The sequence below is a fragment of the Argiope bruennichi genome, chromosome 5 (genome assembly GCF_947563725.1).
Source record: "Argiope bruennichi chromosome 5, qqArgBrue1.1, whole genome shotgun sequence".
In the NCBI taxonomy this organism is placed as follows: domain Eukaryota; kingdom Metazoa; phylum Arthropoda; class Arachnida; order Araneae; family Araneidae; genus Argiope; species Argiope bruennichi.
The window spans coordinates 130,569,351-130,596,648 of NC_079155.1; the positions used below are offsets into that span (position 1 = coordinate 130,569,351).

Consider the following 27,298-nt stretch of genomic DNA (forward strand, 5'->3'; position numbering starts at 1 on the left):
ATATTATTTGTAAACATTATCCTACACCATCACAAGACCAGGTGTTATATATCTTAAATTGGATTAATGGGCTTATTAAAATTTTCATTAATTTTCTGAAAATACAAAAATTAAAAGTTATAGTACTCCTGTCTTAGTCACGCGATAAAACTATGATGAGAGCAGGATTTGCTTTCCTAAAATTCGTGCGCTCAACATTGTCGAAAAAATAAAGGAACGCAAATTAAAAACTGACAAAAAAACGTTCCATCTTTTCATTTTCCGTCTGTCATTAGCAACTCGTCCAACAATTCTAAAGGAATCAGCTCATAACTTTCAATTCCAGAACGAGAGAAAACTTGGACCGCTTTCAAAACCGAAACAAATGCCGCCAAGTTACTTGGCGACCATCGATTGGCTAGGTTTTTTGAAAAAGTTGGCGGTTTTATTTTCCTCCGAAAGTTTTCACTGTCTTTATGGCGGCGTTTAGTTTCTGAGAGTTTTTGGACTGAGTCGCCGGGGGATTGTCTGGGATACGAAATAGGGAACAAGTATGAATGTGGCCGGGGGCACGACGACCACTCATTTAAGTCGGGGAGGGGGTGGCAAATCGTCCAGAAAAATTTCAAATAACAGAAAGAAAGAATCTCTGACATTTCAGGACCGAATTGCGGTGAGTTTTTCTTCTGTTTCAATTTTTGCTTAATTTCTCCATATGTATTTAAATTATTATGTTCACACATACTTAAATTATAATTATTTTATTTTCATTTATTCAAAACTTTATATATATGTCACTGCATTCTCATTCAAATTAATTAGAATGTTGTATACATTAAGTGAAGAAAGTTGCATCATTTTAAATAAATCCGAAACAAAATGGACAAAAATCTTTGGTAAAACGAAAATCCTTTAAACGCAATCAAAGAATTCAAGACCTGCAATTATTGATACCTTTTAGGCAAGAGCAATACATGTTACTTGAATTCCAGAAGTCGATTTATTAGAATAGAGAGTAAATGGTGGCTTGAAAATGATTTTATGTGAGTAACACTTAAAAGGATTTAAATTTCTCGGAACTTACAGGACTATTTTCAAATGTATTGCTTAATGAAGCGATTAATTCATATAATATTTTAAAACTGAAATCTTATAAAATATACTTGAAAAATGATGAAATAGTTCCATATTCCTAAGATTTCACATTCATGAATACTGAAACTTCATTTGTTTTCGTGGAAATAAAATCTAAATCCGTGTAGAAACAATTCGATTACAGATTTCTCTTCGCTTTTTATCTCTTTGCAAAATAAGTTTCAAATATGCGTTATTTTTTTAATTTTTCGATTTATCGTTTTCCAAATTAAATAACTAAATTATAATAAAGAATGGTTTTGTTTCCCTCAAAATTCATCATCAGTAGACATCTGGATGCAAGTTTCTAGGAAGACAAAAAGAGTCAATATTTGAATCAGTTGCATTCAATTATTAATTACGGTTATCTGTTCTCCCGTTACTGCAATACTCTTCATGAATCGTGGGTCAGTGGAAACATGCATCTGATTTTTCGATTATGCAAGTCTAATAAACTGTTCGTTTAGCATCGACACATCTGCATCTTCAGTTATCCAGTTAGATGATCCATAAATAATGCCCCCTGTTTAATGATTTTGGTAATTTATTAATCTAAGAATGATTCTGTTGTCAACAAACGTATAATTTTACCCGATTTTACTATTTTTTTCAATAATTTGGTTTGCAAAATTTGCTTTCCATAAACATTAGAACATATATTTTTAAAAAAAATATGTGTACTATATTTTCACATTGGTTAGTTTTTAATACTGGAAACATTTCTACCTTAAAAAAAAAACTATTTTTCAATTTTAATCTAATAACGTAGGAGGCATTTCGCTGATTACAGGCAATGTATAATTTTGGAGGAGAGTCAAAAAGTTATAAATTATCTTTTAATAATGAATTTAATATCAGGTTCTATGATAGAACAATCCTATTCATTACAATAGTATGAGATCTTAAACAATATTTACAAACATCATGCATCTTTTAAACCTATTTTTTTCCCGCTTAATAGTATAAATCTTTAGAAGTTATTTATGATGTAAAATATCATATTTCTTACATTTTCAAGTGATGCGACGTTCTTTGTTGTTTGTTTTTACCCTATTTAAAGGAAAATAAATTCACTGTAATAATTAAACCTATTCTCATATATTAAGCTAATTTTTGAATGATTTTACTCAGATTTTTTTTTTTTTTTTTTTTGGAAATTATTATTACCAATTTGTGGTTATGAACTTGAAAAAGATCACATCTCAAGGCGTATTCGATTTGCAATTAAAAACCAAATGCTTTAAGAAGCAAAATTTTTTTTCTGTTTTATAATTAAAATAAAACATTAGCTCTATATAGCCTACATTTTCTATTGAGTGTAAAATTGACTCGCGAAAAAATCCGCTTTATTTACAACTGAATTCTTTATAATTTTCGTGTTCAGGAACTTAAAGAATAGAGTTCTTCTTAGTTGGTACCTAATTCGTTAAACATAAATCGCAAGTTAAAATAGGTCTACATATAAAAAGGAGGAGTTGGTTGTCATAAAATAGCGAGAAAAAAAAACGATGAAAATTAATTAGCTCATTCGGTAGTGATGTATGGGAGTGATAATTAGTAAATAAATGTTTTGATTAGTAGAAACAAGTACGAATGCTTGTTAGAAAATTAGCAGTTGGATGAGGTAGCAGTTGGGCAGCATGCATTTTGCGCTGTCACACATTTAGATCTAATTTTTCTAGCGCGCACTAATACATAGAATACTAACTATAAATAAATAATTTTGAGAAATCAAGGCCAAAAAAGCATACATAAAATATTAACGCCATTGACCAACCAGTTCGATTTTACATCATATTATAGGTTACATTCTGTTTTGGAAATTTTATTCAATTTCGCTTCGTCTAAAAATCTTGAGAATATCAAAAGTGTTTGAATGTGGAAATACGTTTCTTTGTTTTTGCAATTAATTACCGTTTTCAGTATCAAACATTCTATAATTGGTTGCATATCGTAAGTGAATGGGTTAAAAGCCCTTTTCAGTTCATTAGTTATCTTAAGCATGCGTTATATGCCTACATAAAAATTGCTATTCTGCATTGCCATCTGATGATGGTTTCATATTGTTGTGAATCAATTTATCTCTATTGCAATTTTCAAATGATCAGAACTCATTTTTCAAGGTAACAATCTTGTTCTACAGTCCATTTTAGCTGAGTCTGTAGTTTAAGACGAACTGCTTCTAAAGTTTCGATACAGAGCGATCCATAAAGAATTCTAACGTTTTTTGTTTTTTTTTTAAATCAAATGCTCTGCTAATGTGATGTGGTCATATGGAGAGCGTTAGGCAATGTCATTTCAAAAAGATACTATGAACAATCAGCTTTCATAAATTGTTTCGGATATTTTTAAAATAGGAACTCCAAAAGAAGAAAAAAAAATGCACTCGTAAAATGTAATCATTTTAAAGAAATATTGTTAGTAAATACTGATTTTGAGATTTCATATTGAATGAGGAGATAATATCAGTTTGCTTCCAAAAGTGCTGGCAAATTCTCAAAATTTCGCCTTGCATTCGACAAGGCGAAATGACCAAACAGACAACGACAATGTATGTATTATTAACCTTTAGTACCCCGAAAAATAATTTGATGCATGATTATTTGCTGAGAGAAAGCCCCATTTTAGTGCTTCTGGACCTGAAAAATAAAATTTTGCAGGTTTTTTTTTTATGTATAATTAATCTGCCACGACTTACAATACCTGAGATATTTTCAACTAACGTAAACGAAAGAAATAATAATAATTCACCTTAGAAACGTGCTTGTTTACGCTAAAAGTTTCCGCTAATGTGCACCAGAAGTCTCGAGATGATAGGCTTCTACCCAAGTGTCATCCTCATCATCTGAACTTCGTTCAAAATGAAGATCCCAAAATGGCTCTTGTGCTGCCTCAAAACGAGAATAAATAGTATTTATAAAGCGAGAAGGGTCCCCCCGAAGCTTTAATAAATGTATCTGGGTATTATTAACAGCATATCGTTGATGAACAACCATTATGAAAGAGCCTATTTGCGAATTTTTAAGATAAATTGCTGGAATGCGATTCATATAAAGGTGCCAGAGAACAATGTGTATTTGGAATGCCTTTCTTGGATGATTAAAACCATCATTGGATATAGAATTGCCATTCACAAAATGGAATACCGAATTTCATATCACTAAGTCATTGTGTTTTTGAGCTCGCATTGAAGTGTTTGTGAAGGTCCAGAGACCTTCCACTGCATCACGGATTGGGTTCCAAATTTAATACACATTTCATTATCGATGCTAAATCTGGGAACTAAATTTTATTCATCTAGCTCTTGTCATTTTGTATAAATCATGTAAGCTTATATTCGAATAACTGGATGGATAGCCTTGAAGGAGATTTCGCAAAAAATTCGATAGAAATATGAAAATGGCGAATAAAGACCATACGTAAAATTTCATCCATGTAGCTCAAAAGAATTTCGGGTTATCGTGTTCACAAATATTATACAGATGTAAATCTAAACATTTTGCTTTTCGAACTCAGTGAAGTATAAAATGTGGATATTTGCCAATATCTCGAGAAAGAATTTTTCAACGTAGGTGAATTGACGAATATTTTATAAATTGCATCTGATTTTGAAAATCTACGGGTCTTATAATAATAGGCAGTTTTTCGACAGTCTGAAATTTTCATAGAAAGTTCATTTATATCTAATGCTTGATGTATGTATGGAATCGAAATTTCTGTAAATGAGTTTAAAAAAATAATATACATAAAAATGTTCAATTCTAATTTTTTTATAATATATACTTCGATATATTATCAAAACACAAAAGCAAATGTAATACCTGTATATCACAGCTGTACCGGTCATTGGCGAAATCAAATTTAAAACCTACAAAATTAAATTTATATTCAGAAAAATTTAAACTGAATTCATTTATTACCTCTTACAAGTAATCTATTAAAAAATCCAATTTCAAAATCACTTTTGTGAATGACCAATACTTGTGGTTCAATTCAATTTCTGAAAACCAGATCAGAAAAATAATATTTATTTAAAATGGTACTTTTTCGAAAAAAATGTACATAAATGGGGTTTGTTAAAAGCATTTCCGCGCAAACTCATTTGCATCTAGTCATATCGCAGACATTTAATCTGGATTTGCAAGCTCATCTTAACTAACAAGTGCATTATTTCGAACAATACATATTTACTATGCAGGTGTTCACTTCAAGACTTCCCATTTATCCTATTAATAAAGACACTTGGCGGGACCGGTTGCAAGTTTCGCGAGAGAAATCATCATACGTATTCTAGAAAAGCTCGCTCTATCTCTATTCATGCCATTCTTTTCAAATTTCATTTTAAAGAAATGTGATACATTTGTCCTTTTCACTATATTATGTTCCTTCGATTCGGTTCATTGAAGCTCAAATTCTTTTTTTCGAAATATTTTCTTAAAATGAATGTGTCTGCGTAGGGAAAATGCATTTTGTCATTGTACTATTTACTCCATTTATTGTGCATGTAGGTTTACTGTTTCTATACTCCTATTTATTCTTTAATGCAAATACATTCTGACATTATTTTCCTTTATATGTTCATTAACTCTAGTTCTTCAATACTTTGAAGAATAAATTGTAAAAACAACCCCAACTCAACAGATCCCATAGCACAAAGAAAGGGCCTAATCGAAAAGGGCAAGATCGCAAAGGCCGCCAGCAGTAAGCTGAGCGATCATCGAACTTCATCTTTGCGATATATCGTCCAACACATCGATATTTTTCGACATTATTTGTTTATAGTTATTATAAGTTATAACTAGCATCTCTTAACATATTGACTGATCAGAATGATGTCAATTCATTTTCATAGAAAAAAAAAAAGAAAACGGCATAATCATGCCTATAACAATTAAAATTAAGCAGTTTTAAGAAATCATGTATTCAAAATCTGATGTCTTGAAATATTTATTTTATATATGAATTCCTTAAATTTTTATTTTAATAGTATGATTGGCAGAATTAATCTAAATAGGCACTAGAATTTTAACAATAGGTATGTTATATAACTAAAATGAATTAATCCATTTACTATTTCAAAACTCAGAGACAAAAAATAGCAATCCCGAAATAAGTAAAACATTAATAACAAATATTATAGAGGATAAATTTATTTAAGGGCGAATGATGAAATATATTAAAATTTTAGAAAAGGTCCTGATTATCTATATCTATACTTATAATAAAGCTCAATGTGTGTGTGTGTGTGTGTGTGTTGGCGCTCTACAGGCCAGACCATTTGACATACAGCTACCAAATTTGGTACATGTATACCTTGGAGGTTGGGAATGTGCACCTGGGGTTTCTTTTTTCGAATTTTTAATTAGAATTTTATATTATTAATTAAAAACTAACTTTCCCGCCAAAAAAATCTTCCATTTTCCCCACCGCCAACTTTTCCGCCAAAAAAATCTTCCATTATCCCCAGCGCCAAACGAGAAAGGCTTCAGTTTTTTTTTCTCCCACAGTAATGAGGCTAGGATTAAAATTTTTCGGCGGATTATTTCAATCGGTTCTGTTTATTTTCTTAATGTTTGATGCATTTAAAATTAAACATTGTTAATGAATCAATCTTTCAGATTCATTCTGAAGTACTTTTGAATTAAAATAAAACAGAATAAAGGAAATTAAAAATGTCTAATCCGCATAGCGTTACCCCAACTGGCGTAGAAAAAATCACGTATTTGCGTTACGTAACCGGCGAAGAAAATTCACGCATGCGCATTCTGTTCTGATTGTTGCCATGACAACGTTATCAATGGATGATTTAAATTATTTTTGAGTTAGTCGCATGCTTTTGTAAGTAAATTGTATTTATGTTAGTTATATATTTTTTGTATATGCTTATAGTTTTAAGTACATCGTTTTTTAAGTAGTTTTTTTAAAACCTGTTTTCAACCGTTTATTTTAAACGATTCGTTTTATTTTCTTAGTGTTTGATGCATTTAAATTTAAACATTGTTAATTAATCGATCTGCTCATAATGAATCTAAGAAAGTTTTGTTGACAAACTCTTGAGATATTACATAAATTAAAAAAGATATTCTTTAGTGCCCATAAAGTTTAAACGCTGAGTGACTCTATTTTCAGTAATCAGATTATAAAAAAAATGCTTTGTTTCAGTAAAAAATATTATTATATTAATTGAAGATTAATTCTTTCCACTTTAATTTAAAGCATAAATTCTACGGGTGCTAACAGAAAATGAGAGATACATATTACATTATGACTGAAGGCCTTTATAATATTATGAATGAATTATATGACAATCAAAATTTGAAGTTTTAAAATATTTTGATGAAGAAGCTATTAAAGTAGAAATTATATAAAATATTTAATTATTAAAATTTTAACGAACATTAAGATTGGCGAACCGGCTGGTCGCCAAAGGCGGCTAGTATTTAAATAAAAGAAAAATAGGACTTATGTATCATCATTAATATAAACTCGATGAAAAAATAATCAGCACTCAAATACACCGCTGAGTTTCTGAATATCAAAATTCTAGCTAATTATATTTTATTTCTAAGTATTCTATCCACATTTTGGCATTTTATAAAATTTGAAATGAAATAAAAAAATTAAAATAAAATATGAAAAATTAAAATGAAGGGATGGGGAATGAAAAAGAACTATATTAAAAAAACAGTTAAATGATTGTAAATTCACTACTAAAATATCTTTACTTTAAAAACAGAAAAATAATTATTTCACAAAAAATTTCTTAAGTCAATTGAATGCAGGAATTTTTAAATCAATTCAAAATACTGTGTATTTGAAAATAAAAAAAAGGGCATGAATAAAAAAAAGAAAAAAAAAAAAAAAAAAAAGAACCCACCTATTTTAAACTACGTGAAAATTTGAAAAAAACGCAACATATACTCCAATCACATAAAACGAAATAAATTGAAATAATAAAATTTATCCATTAAAAATAATCTTTATCTTAAATGAAAAAAAAATATATTGTAATAAAAATATATATAATAACATTTGGAAAAGCGCATTTTTTTAAAGATATAAAGTAAGAAAAATGATACACTTCTAGAAATATAAAAGTGCATACTACAAAAAGGCATGCGAATTTAAAAAAATATATATATATACTTTTCACTGATCTGCAAAACAATGCCTTGAAATCCCCCAAACATATTTATAAAACATTGAACAGGATTGATTCTCAATAGTCATGCAAATGCGATCACTATCGGAATCTTGAAATGATCCCAAATCCGGTAGGTATCGAAAATACAATATATATCAGAAATTGAACAAGTATTGGGAATCCGATATGTATCGGCACATTCGATAAGTATCGGCGACTCGATATTATGCGAGTACGCTTGAGTGTGAGAATGCGAGCTGCGAATAAAACTGTGGATTTAATCTGAATGAATCCTTTTTGCTTTTATTTCTGAAGACGAATATTTAGCGGTTCAACAAAGGACAGTCGGCAACCTTGTGATCACCGCAATTATTTTTCCATAGTGGAATCATTCAGTTAGGGAACAGAAAATAGTTTATTCCAAAATGACTTGCTTAAAACAAGTATTTTTATGTGTTAGAATATGACAGTATTTATAGATATATTAACAAAAATTATGTATAAAGGTGAAGCAGAATGAAGAACAGCAAAAATAAATAAGATTTATTGTATCGCGATTCATCGTGAACCATGATTCATGATCATGATACGGATGGATTTATCACGCCACTTAAAATTATTTTTCGAAAACTGGCATAAAAAAACCCTCAATGATATCGATTTTTTTTCTCGATAAATTGAAAATCGGCACAGCATTACCGGGCACTTCAGAGCCACTTCATCCCACCCTTTGGTGTTTTATTCACCCTTTGCTCTTGGATTTTCCTCTCGGACACCACTCAAGACGTTGCGTCTTTTTAAAGTTTTATTATTTTAATTTTCCTCGTCAAATTAAATTGTTTTAATTGTCAAAATACCTAAAAAGTGGTAAAAAGATTCATTTTTTGGGGAAATTCAACTAAACCCCTTTGCCTGCAATGATGTCTGACGCATGCATCGAATGACTGAATTTTTAATTTTAAGTCAATGAAGCGACAGAAATAGGTATTTAAAAATGCAAAAATCACTTAGAAATGCTTCAATATTTCAAATGCTCCTTATATTATTATGAAAATCAAAATTACAATAAATATCCAAATAGGATGTGTCATCTAATTAGGAAGTGAATCCTTTGCACTCGGAGGGTAACTCACTCACCACTCAAGACATCATCATTTTAAGGTTTAATGAATTAAATTATTTAATTAATTTTGATTTTTAAAAAATACCTAAAGAATGGTAAGAAGATTTACATTAACTTTTCGGTAAAATTCAACTTAAAAGTATAATAAATATTTTTTTTTTCATAGCAATAATCATGTCCTTGTGTGCAAAGGGTTAAGTGAAATGGAAGCTAATATATGCATCATCCAAATAAATGGGAATGTTCTCCTGGGAACTTATTCGTACACTCTCTAATAAAAGGGCTATTCCCTTACGCTTACATAAAATTGTGGAATTTGAATAAGACCGTGAACTCCAAGTGCTCAGATTTTTATTTTCTGAGTTTTGCGTATATCAGTTTTGTGCTTCTTGGTAAAGTAAAGAAAACCAAACATGCGTTTTGGACGCTTTTTTTATGAATTGAAACTAAACAGAAAAACAATGACAGCAACAAGATTGCATACAAAACTTTATTTATTTTTAAATCGTTGTGATTTTAAGTTTTTACTATTTTTATCACTTTAGATGCTAAATCTGTGTACCAAATTTTATGAATATAGTTCTGCACGTTTAGTAGTTATCATATTTAGACAGCTCATCAGCTTTCCTATGAATAGATAACAAAATTTTGTAGAAACTATAAATTTTATATAAAGAGCGCATTTCAAATTTCAATGGTTTAGCTCGAAGCATTTTTTGAGTTATAATATTCATAGACAGACATCATCCTTTTCAGATTCTGGAAGGTCTGAAAATTCGCAAAACCTTGCTTTCAATTATTTATTTTTGTATTTTTATTTAAGGATTACAGTATGAGAAAGTAAAAAAGGACAGTCTTTGAATTCGTATAGTAAACTCATGCAAAACAGTGCATGGAAGCCTAAAATGGGCACAAAGCAACTCGAAAAGACTTTTGAAAGATTTTTACATACAACAGAAGAACTTGTAGATGCCATGGATTTATTATTTAACTGGACAATCATTTCTGTACTTATAAATTTGTTAATTTAAATGAAGACAATTTGTATTCGATATCGATTGGTGGTTATTAATCCCCACACTTTAACAAAACGTGGGGATTAATAACAGAAGATCGAGATGTATAATTTGTAGTCATTCAATCGGTCACTGGAGAAAAAATATGAACACATTAAAATAGCACGAACTAATGCTAATGCTCATCCAGCTTGACCGAAGAGAGAGACCTCAACCTGAAATCGATACAAGAAACCACATTCACGCGCATAGATGGGTGTTAATACCTTAGCATATCTTTTTCCAACACCCATTAAGATGATGATGCATTCTATTTCTGGAAAGTTTCGTTGCTTCCATCCCGATAATAACCCGCGGTCCGCTTTTTCTGCAATTCTCGGGATTCTTATTCGCTACATTATTGAACCGTCTCTATCACTTTCATTCTTAAACAGTAGCAGTGTATTTCCAGGATATAAAATCGACTCGATGGGAAATATTTGTCGATTTGCTGAACCTTTCGTTTTACTGCAGTAATGAGTCCAAATGAGAATATAAATGGAAAAATAAAACTGATTAAAAATCGCATCGATTCGATTTATAAGATGTTACGATTAATCGATTAAAAGAATTTGACAGTATCTAAAATGGATCGTTTCTTGACCGTTCTCAAGAGGTAAATGTGAAGGCATCAGATATTCATTTCACTCTACTTTCAAGATAGAACTTACTCTTTTCTTATAAATAAAATGTGAGCCATTTTTTGAAAAAGCTTGGAAGCTATTGCCTCTCCATATTTAAAAAGCACCATTTTAACAACTACAATAATTACTTCAGCAATAGTTGCTTTGTTTAGACTATCCCATAGTTTGGATCTTAATAGTATTCGTAATTTTATTAAATATCTCAGTCGTGGGATTCGTCACCTATGTTGCAATGAATAAATGGCAAGATTTGTGGAATCCTTTTCAAAATATAGCCCTAAGTGGCTACAGCTGAAGAATTATCTGTATATGAATATCATCGATTAAATATTTTAATAAAAAATAAGAGTCATTAAGACTATTTAAAAGTAAGTAGCAAAATAGGCTGGCCTATCCATAGCGAGGACGCCTGCTTGGCTACAATTTACTAAAATAGCTTAAAGATAGGGTTAAGTGATTTTTCGTATAATCATAAAGTTTTTTCATAAATATACTGCACTAGAATCGTCTAGGAAGTAGAATAAATGGTGCGGCTTCATAAATAGGAACAAACCAATGCTAAAATCACAATCAGAATCGTTAAAAACCAAAAAGTATTTGCTCAAAAAGAACAAAAGCCAAGGCTACGTATTTTCGTATCATATAAGAATATTATAGACATAATGTATAAAATGCCACCATTGCGTCGTTGTGTGCTAGTAGGAATTTGAAAATAAAAAAAAAATCAATTTGTTTTAGACGTGCTTTAAAAAAACAGAAATTTCTTTCATTTCACTTGTGACATAATTTTAATAGGCTATTAGTTAACTATAAATGTGGGAAGCGCTGACAGATCTCGTATCCCGTATGGCGCCATGTTGCGTCACGTCATTAATCACGTGATGCTTTCCCGCCATTATTGGCAGACGAGAGTTGGGCAGTGAGACTGCAAGGCGTGCAGCTCACGCTCATGTATCTTTTATGTTCTATGTAGTAATGTTTTATCTTTTCTCCGTTAATCTTAATAAATATATTTCACATATTAATGCTGGTCGTTGCCTTTTCCCACATTTTTGGGGGCTCGGCCTTTCTCGTGAATACCCCTAGCAAATCCCGCCAAATTGTTGAAAAAGCTGTGGACGTTAGTACAATTTAAGACGTTAAATTGATGCTGAAAATTTTGATAAGAGTGGATTTTTGCCGTGGATATTTTACTGGACTGGTGAATGGACGTTAGTGCACGTTTTGGATGGATATGATTCAAGTGAAAACGTTAAAGGTTCAATTACTTCGTGTTCTTGTGCAACTGTGCTGACATATACTGACTGCTTTAAAAAAAAGGAACTTTTAAGAGTGAATAATTCGACTGCTCCCAACCAGGTAGGCGCAATTTTTTCCCAAGTTTGTAATTTATAGTACGTTACTTTATTCCATTCTCCCTTTAAATTTTAATCCCGAGTGAATGTGCATTAGTTCTGTTTTAATTCATTACAATGTCTTTAAAACTAGGCGATATTCAATTAATCGCTAACTCCCTTAAATATGCAAAAACTAATTTAGTAAAATTTCTTAACTCTGTGTTAGGTTACAGTAATTTTGACCATTCTTCTCGAAAAAGAATGAGAAATTTTGAAAGATTTGAAAATTTAGATGTAGAAAAACATAAACAAGAATTGCTGAAGGTTTTTTCTTTATCTGACTTTATCTCCGTTTCTAATTTATTACACTTAGAAGTAACCGAGACCGACAAAGATGCTTTGTGTGAAAATATTTTTAAAGCCCTAACAAATTTAAATGAATTTCAGAACTCGCTAGATACTAGTTTTTTATCGGAAACAGAAGAAAAACCTTTGTCTCCTCAAAAGGTTTCTCAAACCGAAAGTTCATCTATTAATAACAGCTCTATGAGTAATACGGGTAATAATTCTTCCTTCCCCATCCCCGTAACTTCAGACGAAACATTAATAAATAACAGTCATGCATTAATTACTGGCGCCAAAAGGGAATCACTCGAAAATGATCCCTCGAATAAACAAACGATGAATGAAATAAACCTTCAGTTTTGTTTTTTATTACGCGATCTCTGTGGTAGTTGTAGAAACTTCACAGGAAATTATTCCTATTCGATTAAAAGTTTTTTTTTTTGTGATGTTGAAGAGAATTTTTCGCTTTTTCCTTCTTTAAGCGAACAACAAAAATTAATCTTTGCAAAGAGGTTAGTTTCCGGTACTGCTAAATCTTTTTTATTCTCCCAAAGAAATCTAAATTCCTATCAAGTTTTTAAAAGTGCATTAATTAATGAATTTTCCGATAAAGTAACTTCTATTGAAATACATAAACAACTAGAAAGACGTAAAATGCGCTCGAATGAAACTTTTATGCAATATTTTATTGCCATGCGTGAAATTGCGAATCAGTCTGAAACCCTTATTGATGAATGTTCTGTTATTCAATACACAATAAATGGGATACAAGGTTCCACTTCTGATAAAATTATTCTTTAGGGTGCAAAATGTTATTCTGAGTTTAAAGAAAAATTACGAATTTTCGAAACTATCGTAAGTGCAATGAACGCAAATAATTCAAAGATGTCGTATTCTAGATATGCTAATGACGGCCAAAGACGTGATACAATACATAAAATCCCTGTCCAACAAAGAGAATCAAAATCGAATCTTAGTAATCCGACTAACAGTAAGACGCGTTGTTTTAACTGTAACGATTTTGGACATATCGCAAAGTCTTGCCCTAATCGTAATCGTGGTCCTAAATGTCTTTCTTGTAATCTTTTCGGACATAAATCTTCCGATTGTCATCGTACTACTCGGAATGACAGTTCTACCCCACGTGATAATGTCAACACTTTACATTTATTGCATTCTCCGTCGAATATGCATAAAGAGGTTGTTATTCTTAATAATACACTTTCCGGATTAGTCGATACTGGTAGTTTTTCGACACTTCTCAAACATTCTGCATGGATTAAACTAGGATCGCCGCCGTTGACGAATAACAAGATGACACTAACTGGATTCGGTTTTTCCCAAACTAAAATAATAGGTTCCTTTGAATCTGAAATTATTATTGACAAACAAAGTTTTCCTGTTTTTATTTCTGTGGTACCTAATAATTGTACTACTTATGACCTAATAATAGGTTGCGACGTAATAAATCAGGCAAATTTGACAATTAAACTTGACGGTGTTATATTTTCCAAAATTTCTAAATCTGATGATCCTGTGGAAACTGACAGTTTTATAATGGCTATTTCTGCCGAAACTCCCACGTTTGATATAGGTCCGAATATTTCTAAACAAACTCGCAATGAGGTTGAACAGATTTTGTTAGCCTATAAACCTAACAAAACTAAAACCACGAACATCGCACTTGATATAACGCTTACTGACGATGAACCAATTTTCCACACTCCTCGACGTTTACCCTTTGCCGAACGTGATATAGTAAATGCGCAGATAGACGAGTGGTTAAAAAATGGAATTATAGAACCATGTTCTTCACCCTATGCTAGTCAAGTTGTCGTAGTTCGTAAGAAAGATGGAAAACATAGTCTGTATAGATTATAGAAAATTAAATCGTAAATTGGTTAAAGACCATTATCCACTACCATTAATTGATGACATTTTAGATCGTCTTCAAAATGCTAAAATTTTCAGTACTCTCGATTTGCGTAACGGATTTTTTCATGTGCCGGTAAAAGAAAAAAGTCGTTGTTACACCAGTTTCGTCACAAATACAGGTCAATTTCAATTCCGTTATATGCCATTCGGTTTAAGTTCATGTCCTCCTGTCTTTATGCGATACATAAATGCCGTTTTTCGTGATCTTATTGCAAAAGGCATTGTCCTCCCGTATATGGATGACATCGTCATTCCCGCAAATAATGAATCTGAGGCTCTCGAACGCCTTAACACTGTTTTAAAAGTAGCTCGCGATTATAGACTCGATATAAGCTTTAAAAAATGTCAATTTTTGTATAATCAGATTGAATTTTTGGGTCACGTAGTAGAACACGGCAAATTGCTCCCTTCACCCTCAAAACTAAAGCCGTTCTTAATTATCCTGAGTTAAAAAATGAAAAAGACGTACAACGTTTTCTAGGTCTTACGAGATACTTTAGAAAATTTATTCCCTCATACTCTACTATAGCAAAACCACTTAGTGATCTTCTTCGTAAGGACAGCCCCTTTCTATTTCAAGCTCAGCAAAAAACTGCGTTTTTACGTTTAAAACAGTTACTTTCTGATAAACCCGTTTTAACTATTTTTAATCAAGGCAGTCCCATTGAAATTCATACAGACGCGTCAATTGATGGCTTGGGGGCAGTCCTACTACAAAAATCCAAAGATAACAAATTCCATCCAGTGTATTATATGTCCAAGAAAACGTCTGACAGCGAAAGAAAATACACCAGCTCTGAACTGGAGGTACTCGCCATTGTAGAAGCTCTTAAAAAATTCCGAATTTACATCCTCGGATCACACTTTAAAATTATCACTGACTGTAATGCATTCGTCAAAACGTTAAATAAAAAAGAAATGAATTCCCGCATTTCGCGATGGGCATTATACCTTCAGGATTTTGACTACGAAATAGAGCATCGAACCGGTTCAAAGATGACTCATGTCGACGCTCTTAGCCGAAGCCCATGCTGTAAGATCATTCAAGACTGTGTCAATCTTCAAATTTTCAAAGGTCAACAGACAGATGAGCATATTACAGCTATAAAAGCATTACTTCAAAATGCATCTTACGAGAACTACATAGTCAAGAACAACATTTTATATAAGAACTTAGACGGAATCGATTTATTTGTCGTACCTGAGGATATGCAGGCCAACATTATTAAATCCTGTCATGAACGAGGCCATTTTGCAGTAAAACGCACGCAGGAAATGTTAAACAAAGAATTCTTTATTCCGAACTTGAAAGAGAAAATTGAACGATGCATACGCAACTGTGTAACATGCATTCTAAATAACAGAAAACGTGGCAAATTAGATGGCACTTTGCATCCACTTGACAAAGACGATACTCCCTTTCATACATACCATATTGATCATTTGGGTCCTCTTCCCAGCACTTCTAAGAAATATAAGCATATTCTGGCAATCATCGATTCCTTTACGAAGTTTCTGTGGCTTTACCCGACCAAGTCCACCGACACCGCTGAAGTTCTCAATAAGCTCGAATGCCAAAGATCAGTTTTCGGTAATCCTTCAAGGATTATTACGGACAGAGGTACCGCTTTCACATCTACGTCATTCAAAGAATATTGTGAACATCAGCATATCACCCATATTGCTATTACAGCTGGACTTCCTAGATCAAACGGTCAGGTAGAAAGACTTAATTCTACTATCATATCTGTACTCTCCAAGCTATCCATAGAAAACCCTGAGAAATGGTATAGCCATGTTGCTTCCGTTCAGCAAATTATTAATTCTACATTTCAACGAAGTATCAATTCTACTCCATTCGAAATTCTGTTTGGAACTAAAATGAAATCTGAGCATGATATAAAAATCCTCGAAATCGTCAACGAAGAGATCCAGTCTGCATTTCTCCAACAGCGTGTTGAGCTCCGTAAAGATGCAAAACAACAAATCCTCAAAATCGAAGAAGAAAATCGCCGTACCTACAATCTGCATAGGAAACATGCTCAAAAATTTCAATTGAATGATCTCGTCGCAATCAAGCGCACTCAATTTGGCCCTGGTCTGAAATTGAAACAAAAATTTCTCGGACCATATAAAGTGATCAAAATTAAAGCAAACGACACATACGATGTTGAAAAGTGTGATTTCTTCGATGGACCATCAAAAACTTCAACTTGTGCAGAATATATGAAACCATGGTCCAGCAATATAGAACATATCACTTGAATTGTGTTTCAAAAGAAAACACTGAACATTACTTAAAGAAAAAGAGAACTATTTGCCTTCTTTTTGTGTGTGTATATTTGGACGATATAGACTTTGATTTTTTTTTTCTCTGTTTATTTTGTGTTATTATATTTTTATATGTTCAACACTAATATTATTTTTATTTTTAGTTAGTTATTCGATATTTCCAGTGCACGCTATTGCATTGCTATATATACTTATGCTGTCACGGATGGTATGACTATTTTATTTGTTTTATCTTGTGAATATTTCAATTTTACATATTATTATTTTCCTGTATTTGCTGTTTGTTTTATATATTTACTTCAATGTACTGTATACCATAAGGCGAGGTCGCCTGTCCTGTCATGATGGCCGATGTGGGAAGCGCTGACAGATCTCGTATCCCGTATGGCGCCATGTTGCGTCACGTCATTAATCACGTGATGCTTTCCCGCCATTATTGGCAGACGAGAGTTGGGCAGTGAGATTGCAAGACGTGCAGCTCACGCTCATGTATCTTTTATGTTCTATGTAGTAATGTTTTGTCCTTAGTACTTTAATCTTAATAAATATATTTCACATATTAATGCTGGTCGTTGCCTTTTCCCACATAAATGATGCGTAATTTTAAACACTGCTAGTTTATATTGGAGATAAACTACCCAATATTGATTTTAATTGGGATTTTATTATTCCATTCTTTATTTTTTCCTTATCATTTATATTAAAAATTATTTGACTGATCCGTAAACAACTATACTCTCATACTATTTCCAGAATTAAATAACGCATTTTAAGTTGGATTTTTATAACAGAAAACATCACTTACCTTTTCTTTAAAGCGAATTGTTAGAGTTACAGCAGAAATATTATCAAAAGCGGATAATTACAATGTAGAAAATTTTTACATCAGTTGGATGCATTCTGTTTTTTAGCTTGGAAATGCTAGGAACGATGGTTGACCATTTTATTTGCATTTAGATTGCAAAGTATTTATTTGGGTATATAAAAAGTAACAAATACTGTTGGGACATCTCACAAGTTCTCAGATTTTTATCATAATATTTTACTTAAATATACAAATGAAATGAAAACAAAGTAAATATTATTTTGATATCTACAAATCATAATAATTCAAACAAAACCCTCATATTAATGCATTTATGGTTATAATTGAAAATAAAAAAAATCAAGTACAAAGAGTGCTCAAAAAGTATTGAGGCACCTCCCAATAAATAAAAAAAAAGCAATGCAAGCTTAAAAGTTAATATCTTGTTGGGTTGCCTTTGCTTTTTATGACCACCTGTAATCTATTTGTTATGAATTGAACCAAATTTTTGCAAACTGATTCATCGACTTTGGCTCGCTCTTCAACTAAATGCTTGTTTCAATCCTGCTTGTTAGAAATTTGATGTTTATATAGTTTTTGCTACAAATAATCTCACACATGCTGAATGAGATGGAGGTCTGGACTTTGTACAGGAGTCTTATAAGACCAGGATGGGGGTACAATTTAAAATGTCTTGAGATTACCAGCTTGCTTGTACTTGGCTTTAAATTTCGCTTGAGAATGTCAAGATAGACATATTTATTCATTGTATCATCAATAAAATGTAAGTTCCCGACACCAGTGCTTGCCATACAACCCCAGACTATTTTACATTATTACTTACATTGGCTTACATTTGTGACATGCATTGCTGTATTTGGTTTCCACCAAGCTTTTTGCTTGCCATACAATTCGAAAATGTTATATTTTGTTTTATCAACAAAAATTACATTTTCCCAAAAATTTTTTGGCTGCTTTACAAACATTTTAGCAAATGCCAGCCTAGCTTGTGGATATACTTTGCTGCTGTCGGGCTGTCTTTGAGGTACTCTGCCAGGATATTTATGTTTTCTTAAAACATTTCTGATAGTTTCAGGATTTACAGATTTTCCGAACTTACTTTTACATTGCAGGGTCCATTTTACTGAACTAGATTTTGGATTAAAGTGAACTTGATTCACAATCCATTTTCCTTCACGTTCATTCAATGTCCTTGGACACCCCGATCTTTGCTTGTGTTCAGAACTATTTGTTTTCTTGAACCTGTGAATAATGTTAAAAAAATAGACTTGCTCCATTTCAAGATATGGCCTATACAGCGTACTGATTTTCTATTTTTACAATGATTTATTACAAAATTTCGCACATCAACAGATATATAGTTGTTTCTCCACTTTTTTATACAAGTAATCTTATTTGTTGAAACTTTTAAGTTTAAAATTATAGTCTAAATAAAAGTGGTAGAAAATTCAATTCCATTGATGTGCTATTATATTTGTTGAAGATTCACATTTCAAAAGAGTCGCAATCCTTTTTTGACTCCTATTTACCTTTGAATTACATTTGGGAATCTATATCACATTATAATTCTAAAATACCAATTAAATTTTCCTTACAAATTGCACACCAAATGTTAAAGTATTTCTTGATTCATTCTGTTTTTATTTTAATGTGGTAAATAATTCTATAATTTGCAGTTATTCGTGCCAAGTGCCCCAATACTTTTTCAGTGACTTGGCAGTTGAATCGGGTGGCCGCTCTGCCTTGGAATGTCAAACAACATTCCTTATTAATGACCTTTTGTAAGTTTAAATGACGTACTAAATTCTAAAAGTATCCGATTTTATAATTAAATAACATTGACACTGTGTTAAAACCTTTTTCTTAATCTATATAATATAATCTATATAATTCTGCATTTTCTTCCTGCGATATTTTGACATCTTCTTAAAAGTGATCCGCAATTGAATGTGTTTTGTTATCCCAGTTTGTCAAAATTTGATACTTAAATTTCTTTTAAAGAGATTAAATGACAGTGAATGAAAAAATAGGTTGCTTTTGACATTGGACAGGAGAGAAAAGGGGTCACGAAACATGCATCCTCCTAGAAGGCATAATAGGACCCTGGAAAGGCCTCTGAGATACTTAAATGTGTCGAAAGGATTTTTGTCCTTTAAATGAATTGCTATTGTAACTAAACAAAATCTAAATATCAAAAATTCTGGAATTCGGCACAAGAACCCGCTGCATCATGTCAGTGCAAAGAATTACTTTCTTTTGAAGAAAAGTTTTGTATCAGAACAAGAAAAGATATTTTATGCAGTGCAAAAAAAATTTAAGAGATGCTGTTATGTTTCTCCATAAGAAAGAAAGGGATGATATTCTAAAAAGACACACTTTATATCCCAAGTTGCAGCATATGAAATATCTTATCTAAAGATTAACAAATAAATTCATGCTTTTTTTTCCTTCTTATACTAAATTTTTAAAAATTTTGTTGTAGCATTTCCAACTACTATTTTTCCAGCTTCATGTTTCTTCAGATGTACCAACTTTCCGATTTATGATCGAAATTCCCTGAATTTCCGCTTTAACGCTTTTAGGAATAACTCTACAATATTTTGTCGGATTCGGGCTTAACTTTTTTTTTCTTAAATAAATCTTTTCAAAACATCAAACGTTAAAGGGATCAAGGGAAAAATTTTATGTGGGAATTTGCAAATCAGAGCAATAGATTAACAGAAGTTGTTTGAAAGTATCGAAACCTTTGAGGATTTAAGAATTTCCGAAAGAAAAGAGAAAACAGAAAAGTAGCAGTTACAATATGCGAGCACATAAGAACTTGTTCTCTCATTAGCAAATACCGATGAGTTAATTCTACTCTCCGACGTGCTAAGACAGTTTCATATAATAAAAAGCATTATATTCCGTTCTTTATGCATTGTTATGCAAATAAGGCGAGTTCATTTAGAATGGAATATAATAAGAATTCTAAATAAACTAGACTTATTTACATAACAATGCAAAAAATGTCATAAGCAATATCGTATTTCGGCATTTATTGCGGCTAAAAAAAGATTGCAATAGCAGTTAAAAATGATTCAATTCTGAAAGACATACATCAGGACATCGCCATATTATCATCAATGAAACTGAAGAAAATATATAATATTTTTAAACCGTATATTTAAAAATATCTCACTTTTACCAATGAAATGGAAGACAATATGTTGTTTTTAAACCATCCATTTAAGGGATATATTTCACTTTATAAATTTTGAATTTCGGAATGCATTTTTCATTCACAATCTATTTTATTAAAATTCTGCCAGTACTTAAAAATGTGCATTTCTGAAGATAGAACAATATTCCAGTATTTCTAAAATAAAATTACAAATTATTCGATTAATGTAATTACATTTGATTCTATATGATATTACCATCTGGTAAGTAATTTGAAAATAGTTTAAAACATTTCATTACTACTCTAAAAATAAATTATGAGATGTTATGATCATTGTTAATAGTTTTCTTGAAAATGATTGTTTTATGTTTTGAAATAACTAAACATTTTTAATGCATTTTGTAAAAATATTGATTGAGGTCAAAATCTGAATCGTAAAAATGTGAGATGCCGAAAGCAATAGGATAAGGAAAATAAACCAATCTCAATATCATTAGGGGAAAAAACATACATTCATCCTATATTAAAATATTTTACGAATGAGCTGAAAACTTGAACAGGTTCGTAGAAATGTCAATAAACTTGAATATTTCTATGCACACCTCACGCTTTTGAAACTCTTGTTTTGATTTCTAAAATTTTAATAATTTCTACATTTATTAAATTTCTACATTTTTGTTATATTAATAAAAGCGTGTCTTTTAAATTTATTTTTTATTTATTTTGATTGTTTTTGCATTATAAACATGTGTACATTTTATGGCAATTTTCTGATAATTTTTCTATGGAAACACTGATATATTCTTGGCATACCGAAATATGAGTCAAGTTTGAAAGCAAAAAAAAAAAAATTTATTTAATGGTTTTATTCATTTTAAGCCATTGAGTGCTCATGCAAACTACAGTGTGTGCATAAATGGATATTCCATTTTTGAAGGATCATTAAAAGATAAAAAATGAAGTACAACTTAAAATATCATTACAACATAAAAATATTTAAACGTTATGCGTTACAATATGCAAAAGGTGTGATTAAATAATGAAAAAGTACAAAAATAAAATCTAGAATTAGAAGTATATTTCGAAGCAAAAGCGGACGAGCTGCAAGCATTTGATAGTGAGTCTCTTCAATCAAGTGCAAAAATAAAATAAAGTCGCTGAAGGATTGTTTCGAAGAAACCCTCATAAGAGAACCTACAAGATAAAGGAAATACTAAACCAAGAAAAGGTTAGGGGGAGTAAGAAATTCCTGATGATGAAATAGCATATATTGAGCTTTTCTTTAAAAATTACAGAATGCTCATTTGGAAAAAAATAATCCCATACCTCTTAATTCCCGTTATTGCTTTTAATTATTAATCAGAAGGAACAAATTATTCTCCATTGTGCCGTTATGATAATGTCCGTTCACTGAAATTTCTTATGGGGAACACTATCTGTTGCAATAATTCCTATGCTGCGGAAAAATATCTTTTCCGATCTTGAGCCCAAAAACACGCGGTATGCGTATACTTCCACTTTGCTCGTGTGTACATAATAATTAGAGCCATTTTGATCGGTTTTGAAATGATATGTGGTATGATGCAGGGCGGAAAAAAATTTTTTTCAACTGGGCAATCCATTTCGAAAAAGCAGAATTTTCATTTCTCAGTAAATCTTACTATTGAAAATAGAAAGTTACTTCAAATTAAACGAATTGTGGACTTATCATAACAAACAATTTTCATAGGGAAGTTTTGAGTAGCTGTAAAGAGCCAATGTTAGGCAGTAGAAAACGGTTTGGGATTTTTAACCAAAAACTTCGACTTTTTTTTTTAACCTTAACGTGTGATTCTTTTTGGGATGCTGTTATGATTTGCATTATACTCTCTTTCACCCCATAGCTCTAAGCCTTATATAATTAGATTACCAAATTGCAAAACATGTTTTTTTCCGGGGGGGGGGGTCTTTTCTTTATTTAGTGACTTTGTCGAAATGTCGACGATTTAGTCACAAATTATAAATAGACCTAAAATGTTGGTGTGAAGTTCATATACTACAGTTCACCCATCTTGTTTTATTATGTATCTAAACGTTTATTTACCTACGAACAAAAAGATAGAAAGTCTACTTTCAGACGGATTTGTCTCTAATTTGATACACATTTTCGGCTTATAGTGGTCACATTATAAGCCGAATCCATCTATCCGTCTTGTTACGCCACAGAAATATAATATTAATTTGCGCCACTTGCTATTATATTACAAGATGATTCAAAGCAATTGCACCAATTACAAATAGTTAAAATATATTGGAATGCATCATTTAAGAATTGAAATTTTTGTTTGCATACTTAATAATTATCCTTTGTGACATCTCTTGGTCCCGCAGGTAATATCTACGCGGTAAACCATTTCATTGCCATTTGTAACATTCTCAGCATACACCTTCAATGCGTTCGTTTGTGCAAAGAAGATAGTAAGATAAGAGTCTATAGTATATCCCGATAAAAAGGAGACACAAGGAATAATTTTATTTATGTAGTCACATACAGAGCATACATTTGGCTACCTATATTTCCTATCGAACACGCATCAATGACTGAAAACAGGCTGCCAAATGTTTCACGTGAAATAGACTTCTTCATGATTGTTGCTAGTGTGACAAAGAAAAGTAGCATTCGGCAATCATTACAAAATTGTGCATTACATTTATTGCGCAAAAATTTTATCCAAATTTGGCGTACATTTTGTCTCTCTCGGCTGTGGATTTCCCCAACTTTTGCATTCACAGTTAATCTGACTGGCATCATTTCAAAATATCATTTTGGGACTAGGGAAAGTCTAAAATGAGAGATTCATCAAAATTGAATCTTTAATGATTGCAATACTTTCTATTTGTGTGCGAGAATATGGTGAAGAATTCGAAAAAAAAATTATTTTTTTTAAGGATTTATTATCTTATTTGATGTTTTGACCTGTAATTAAAAAAAATCATTATTCGGCGCCACTACTTTTCGGAATGGTAATAGCTTAGAAAATCAATGAGAACCTACCTAATTAAGATTTCACGCGAGTTCTTCCCTTCTAATTGGCCATGTATTTCCCTTTTTTGATATCCCTTCATTCTACTCAATTGTAGTTCAACCATAAATCTTATCATCCTACAAGGAAGAAAGGCAGTCTATAGTATGACACAATGGAGCTTTAAAAAAGATCCATCTATCCCAAGTCCCTCCACTGGGACCATTTATGGTCATTTGGACACCGTCCGAGCAATTACTTTCATGCTCTCTTGGGAAGGGAGGAAGTTCTGGAAACCACCGTGATGGCCCAAATGTTGGGTTCTTTCTAAAGAGGTTCATATGACGACAATGAGCGAGGTGACTTATTGACCTGTTTTGTAACAGTGGATTGATTGATTATGTTTAAAAAACTGCGAGGTGCTTCTTCAGGAGATCCACCTTATCGGTTTAAAGTATAAAAAGAGGGAGAGAACTTAATTCTAAATACTGATCACGATAGTATTTTATTTGGATCATTTGAATTTGGTTGCTTTAAATGTCTAAGCATTATATGTACCTATAATTCATTTTATTTTTTAATCAAATGGTTTATTCTGTTTATAACAAATGCAGTGAACAACAAAAAATATTCAGTTGGATATATTTTTCTTTTATTATTTATAGATCAGTCTTGAGGGAAAAGTAATATACCACCATGCTTTTATCCTTCAGATCACAAGTTACAGATATTAAGAAGTAAAATGTTGTAAATTCTCACAATTCCAATTCAGTGGATTGAAAGCTGCAAGAGCTTCTAGAGACGGCCAAAGAGAGTCCATTCAATAAATACAGGATCTAAACATAATGAGAATCGCTATATGTATGCTACTCTTGAAAACTGACGTGCTTCTCATTATATTGTAAAATAATTATAGATTTTTTCCTTCGATAACAATATTTAATAATCTGTAAGGTAATTTTAGCTTATTTTCGCATAAAATTATAACATAGATATCCAAGCATTTCATTCATTTAAAGCGGTCTAAGGGGCACATCGTGGCCAGTCTTGGGTATTACAAGACGTTATACGAAGCCCTCACTAATAATGCAGAAGTGTATTAAGATGTTGCAGTTCCTGCACCCAATGCAAACTATGTCATGACTCGAAAGAGGGATTTTTTACATAAAAACAACACAAAGTAAATATGAAGTAGTAGACACGCTTGTGAAAATTAATGACATTTTGTGCTATCTAGCACTAATTTGTAGTATTTGTTAACAGTAAACATGATCCATAGAAGAAATTTTTGTTATTGGAGAAATATTTAACAGTTCGCTGTTGTTTCAAGAGGAAATCCATTCTAGTCTCAACAAGTGGTAAAAACTTAATGACCGATAATTACAACTACACACACAATCTTAAATCATAACATAACTTTTTATTCCTTACTATTTCCGCGTCGGATGCTTTCATCTTTAAATAAGTATCTATTTTATTTTGGCATGTAAATTTTTAGTTATTTTGTTTTTTATGAATTCTATTTTAATGAGTCATGTTTTTAAATCATATCAAAGATTAGAATTTTAAATGTAACTTTCTCATTTCATACATACTCCATATCGGAAAGAAGATAAATTTTAAATGCTCCAAAATTTGTTGCTTTTACCTGGCTCTGATTTATATTGTCTGCAAGAATTAGTCTAGGACGAAAATTTTCTGTTACTGAAAGAGTTCCTGAACATGACATTTATTCCATTGCATAACAATGAATGAGGTGAAGAGCATCGGCTCGATAATGTCACCGATGCATTCGCTCTTAATCCAGTTTAATCTATCTATTTTTAAAAGTAATCTTTATAGGTCTCTGGCGTCTTCTTTGAGCTTAATTCAAAAATATTTTTTATTAATTATTTATTTTACTTTCTCTTGTATCAAGTTTAAAAAAATAAAACATAGGGTTATCAAGGAATGAGTTCTTCATTTCACAACTACCAATAAAATGCATTCACTCTAGAATGTATTTTATTGGTCCAAATGAGATAAAATTTTAATTATAGATAATTCAATTAATGCGCTTGACAATTATTAAATAAAAATATTAGTACCGAAACCCACCAATAGATGGTGCTATAGCACAAATAATATTTGTTTGAATATATCAAAAATAAGAAACATCATTTGCGTTACAGCGTATGCCTATTAGCATTTTCTTTGGATAAAGAGAAGGCGGATTCTGCAAGCAAATCGATTACTTCTCTGAACATCATGCTTATTTTGCAAGAAAATGCCGAATTGCTCTCTCGGAATCAGCGGAACTTCATTGAAGCTGTAAAAGAATTTCGTCTTATGAAGCGGACGCGAAGGTATTCAGTGTCTTCAAATACCCTTCGGAAGATGATACAGAATTTGAAACAATTTGAATAGTTAGCATTCTTCCACGTCATAGACAACGGCAATTCCCATCTTTTAAGGTTTAAAATCTGTTTATTATATAATTCAAAGACTCAAATATCTTTGAAAATGTTCCGAAAAGGGTATTTTCACGAAACTTTAACGTCTTTGTGGCACCTCAAGACGCACTCAATTATTTGAAAGCGACCGGGGTTGTAGTTCTGAGTTTTCCCCCTCACTGAAGCCATAAGCATGTGATTCATGGCATAGAAGCAATCCTGTAAAAACAATAACGATTGACGAAATTCCAAGTATCGTAGCGATTTTCTCCCACTGGCTACCACTGAGAGCAAAATAACAGCGAGCTTTGCAGCTGCTGGAATCCACCGAACCCAGACATTCAGAATTTATTCCCAATTACGTAACGGACCATCCACAGGCCACATCTAACGTATCTCGGAGTAATTCTTTTGGATTTCATTTGTTCTAATCCGATACCCACTGATCTGGACGAAATCTCCGCTCAAGAACGTGAAAGAAATGGCACTCAACTACTGCAGGTGTTACCATCCCCAGATCCGGAAGTTTTATTTCTACGTACCGTTTCACCGTTTGAAGAGCCGTGACCATTACCAAAAACTGGTACAAGACAAGGAACAAGAAAAAGACGAAGGAAGATGCAAACTGCTATTTTGACAGTTACTCACGTGAAGGATGCACTTCAGGCAGAAAAGGAAGCCGTTGCAATAAAAAGACTAAAAGCAACTCTGAAAAGTCAAGATACACATTAAAAACACACATTAAAAATGAAAAAGGCAAGCTAAAAAATAGGGAAGTGGCCAAAGACCAAAGGCAGAGAAAGAAAATGAAATTCAGGAGAACAAACTTGCATTCTGAGAGTGAAGAAGAAGAAAAAGAAGAATGGATGTCTCCGGAAGTGAAGACG

At 31.8% G+C, this 27,298-nt stretch overlaps 1 protein-coding gene across 1 annotated transcript in view; it reads left to right on the forward strand.

Annotated features, from left to right (window-relative positions):
• Positions 1-507: 507 nt before the first annotated feature.
• LOC129969706 (inactive dipeptidyl peptidase 10-like) overlaps positions 508-27,298 on the forward strand; it is a 203,563-nt gene continuing 176,772 nt past the window's right edge. The window contains exon 1 of the mRNA XM_056084395.1: positions 508-652. Coding sequence (XP_055940370.1) covers positions 533-652 — 120 coding nt within the window. The 5' untranslated portion in view covers positions 508-532. The remainder of the gene's footprint in view (positions 653-27,298) is intronic.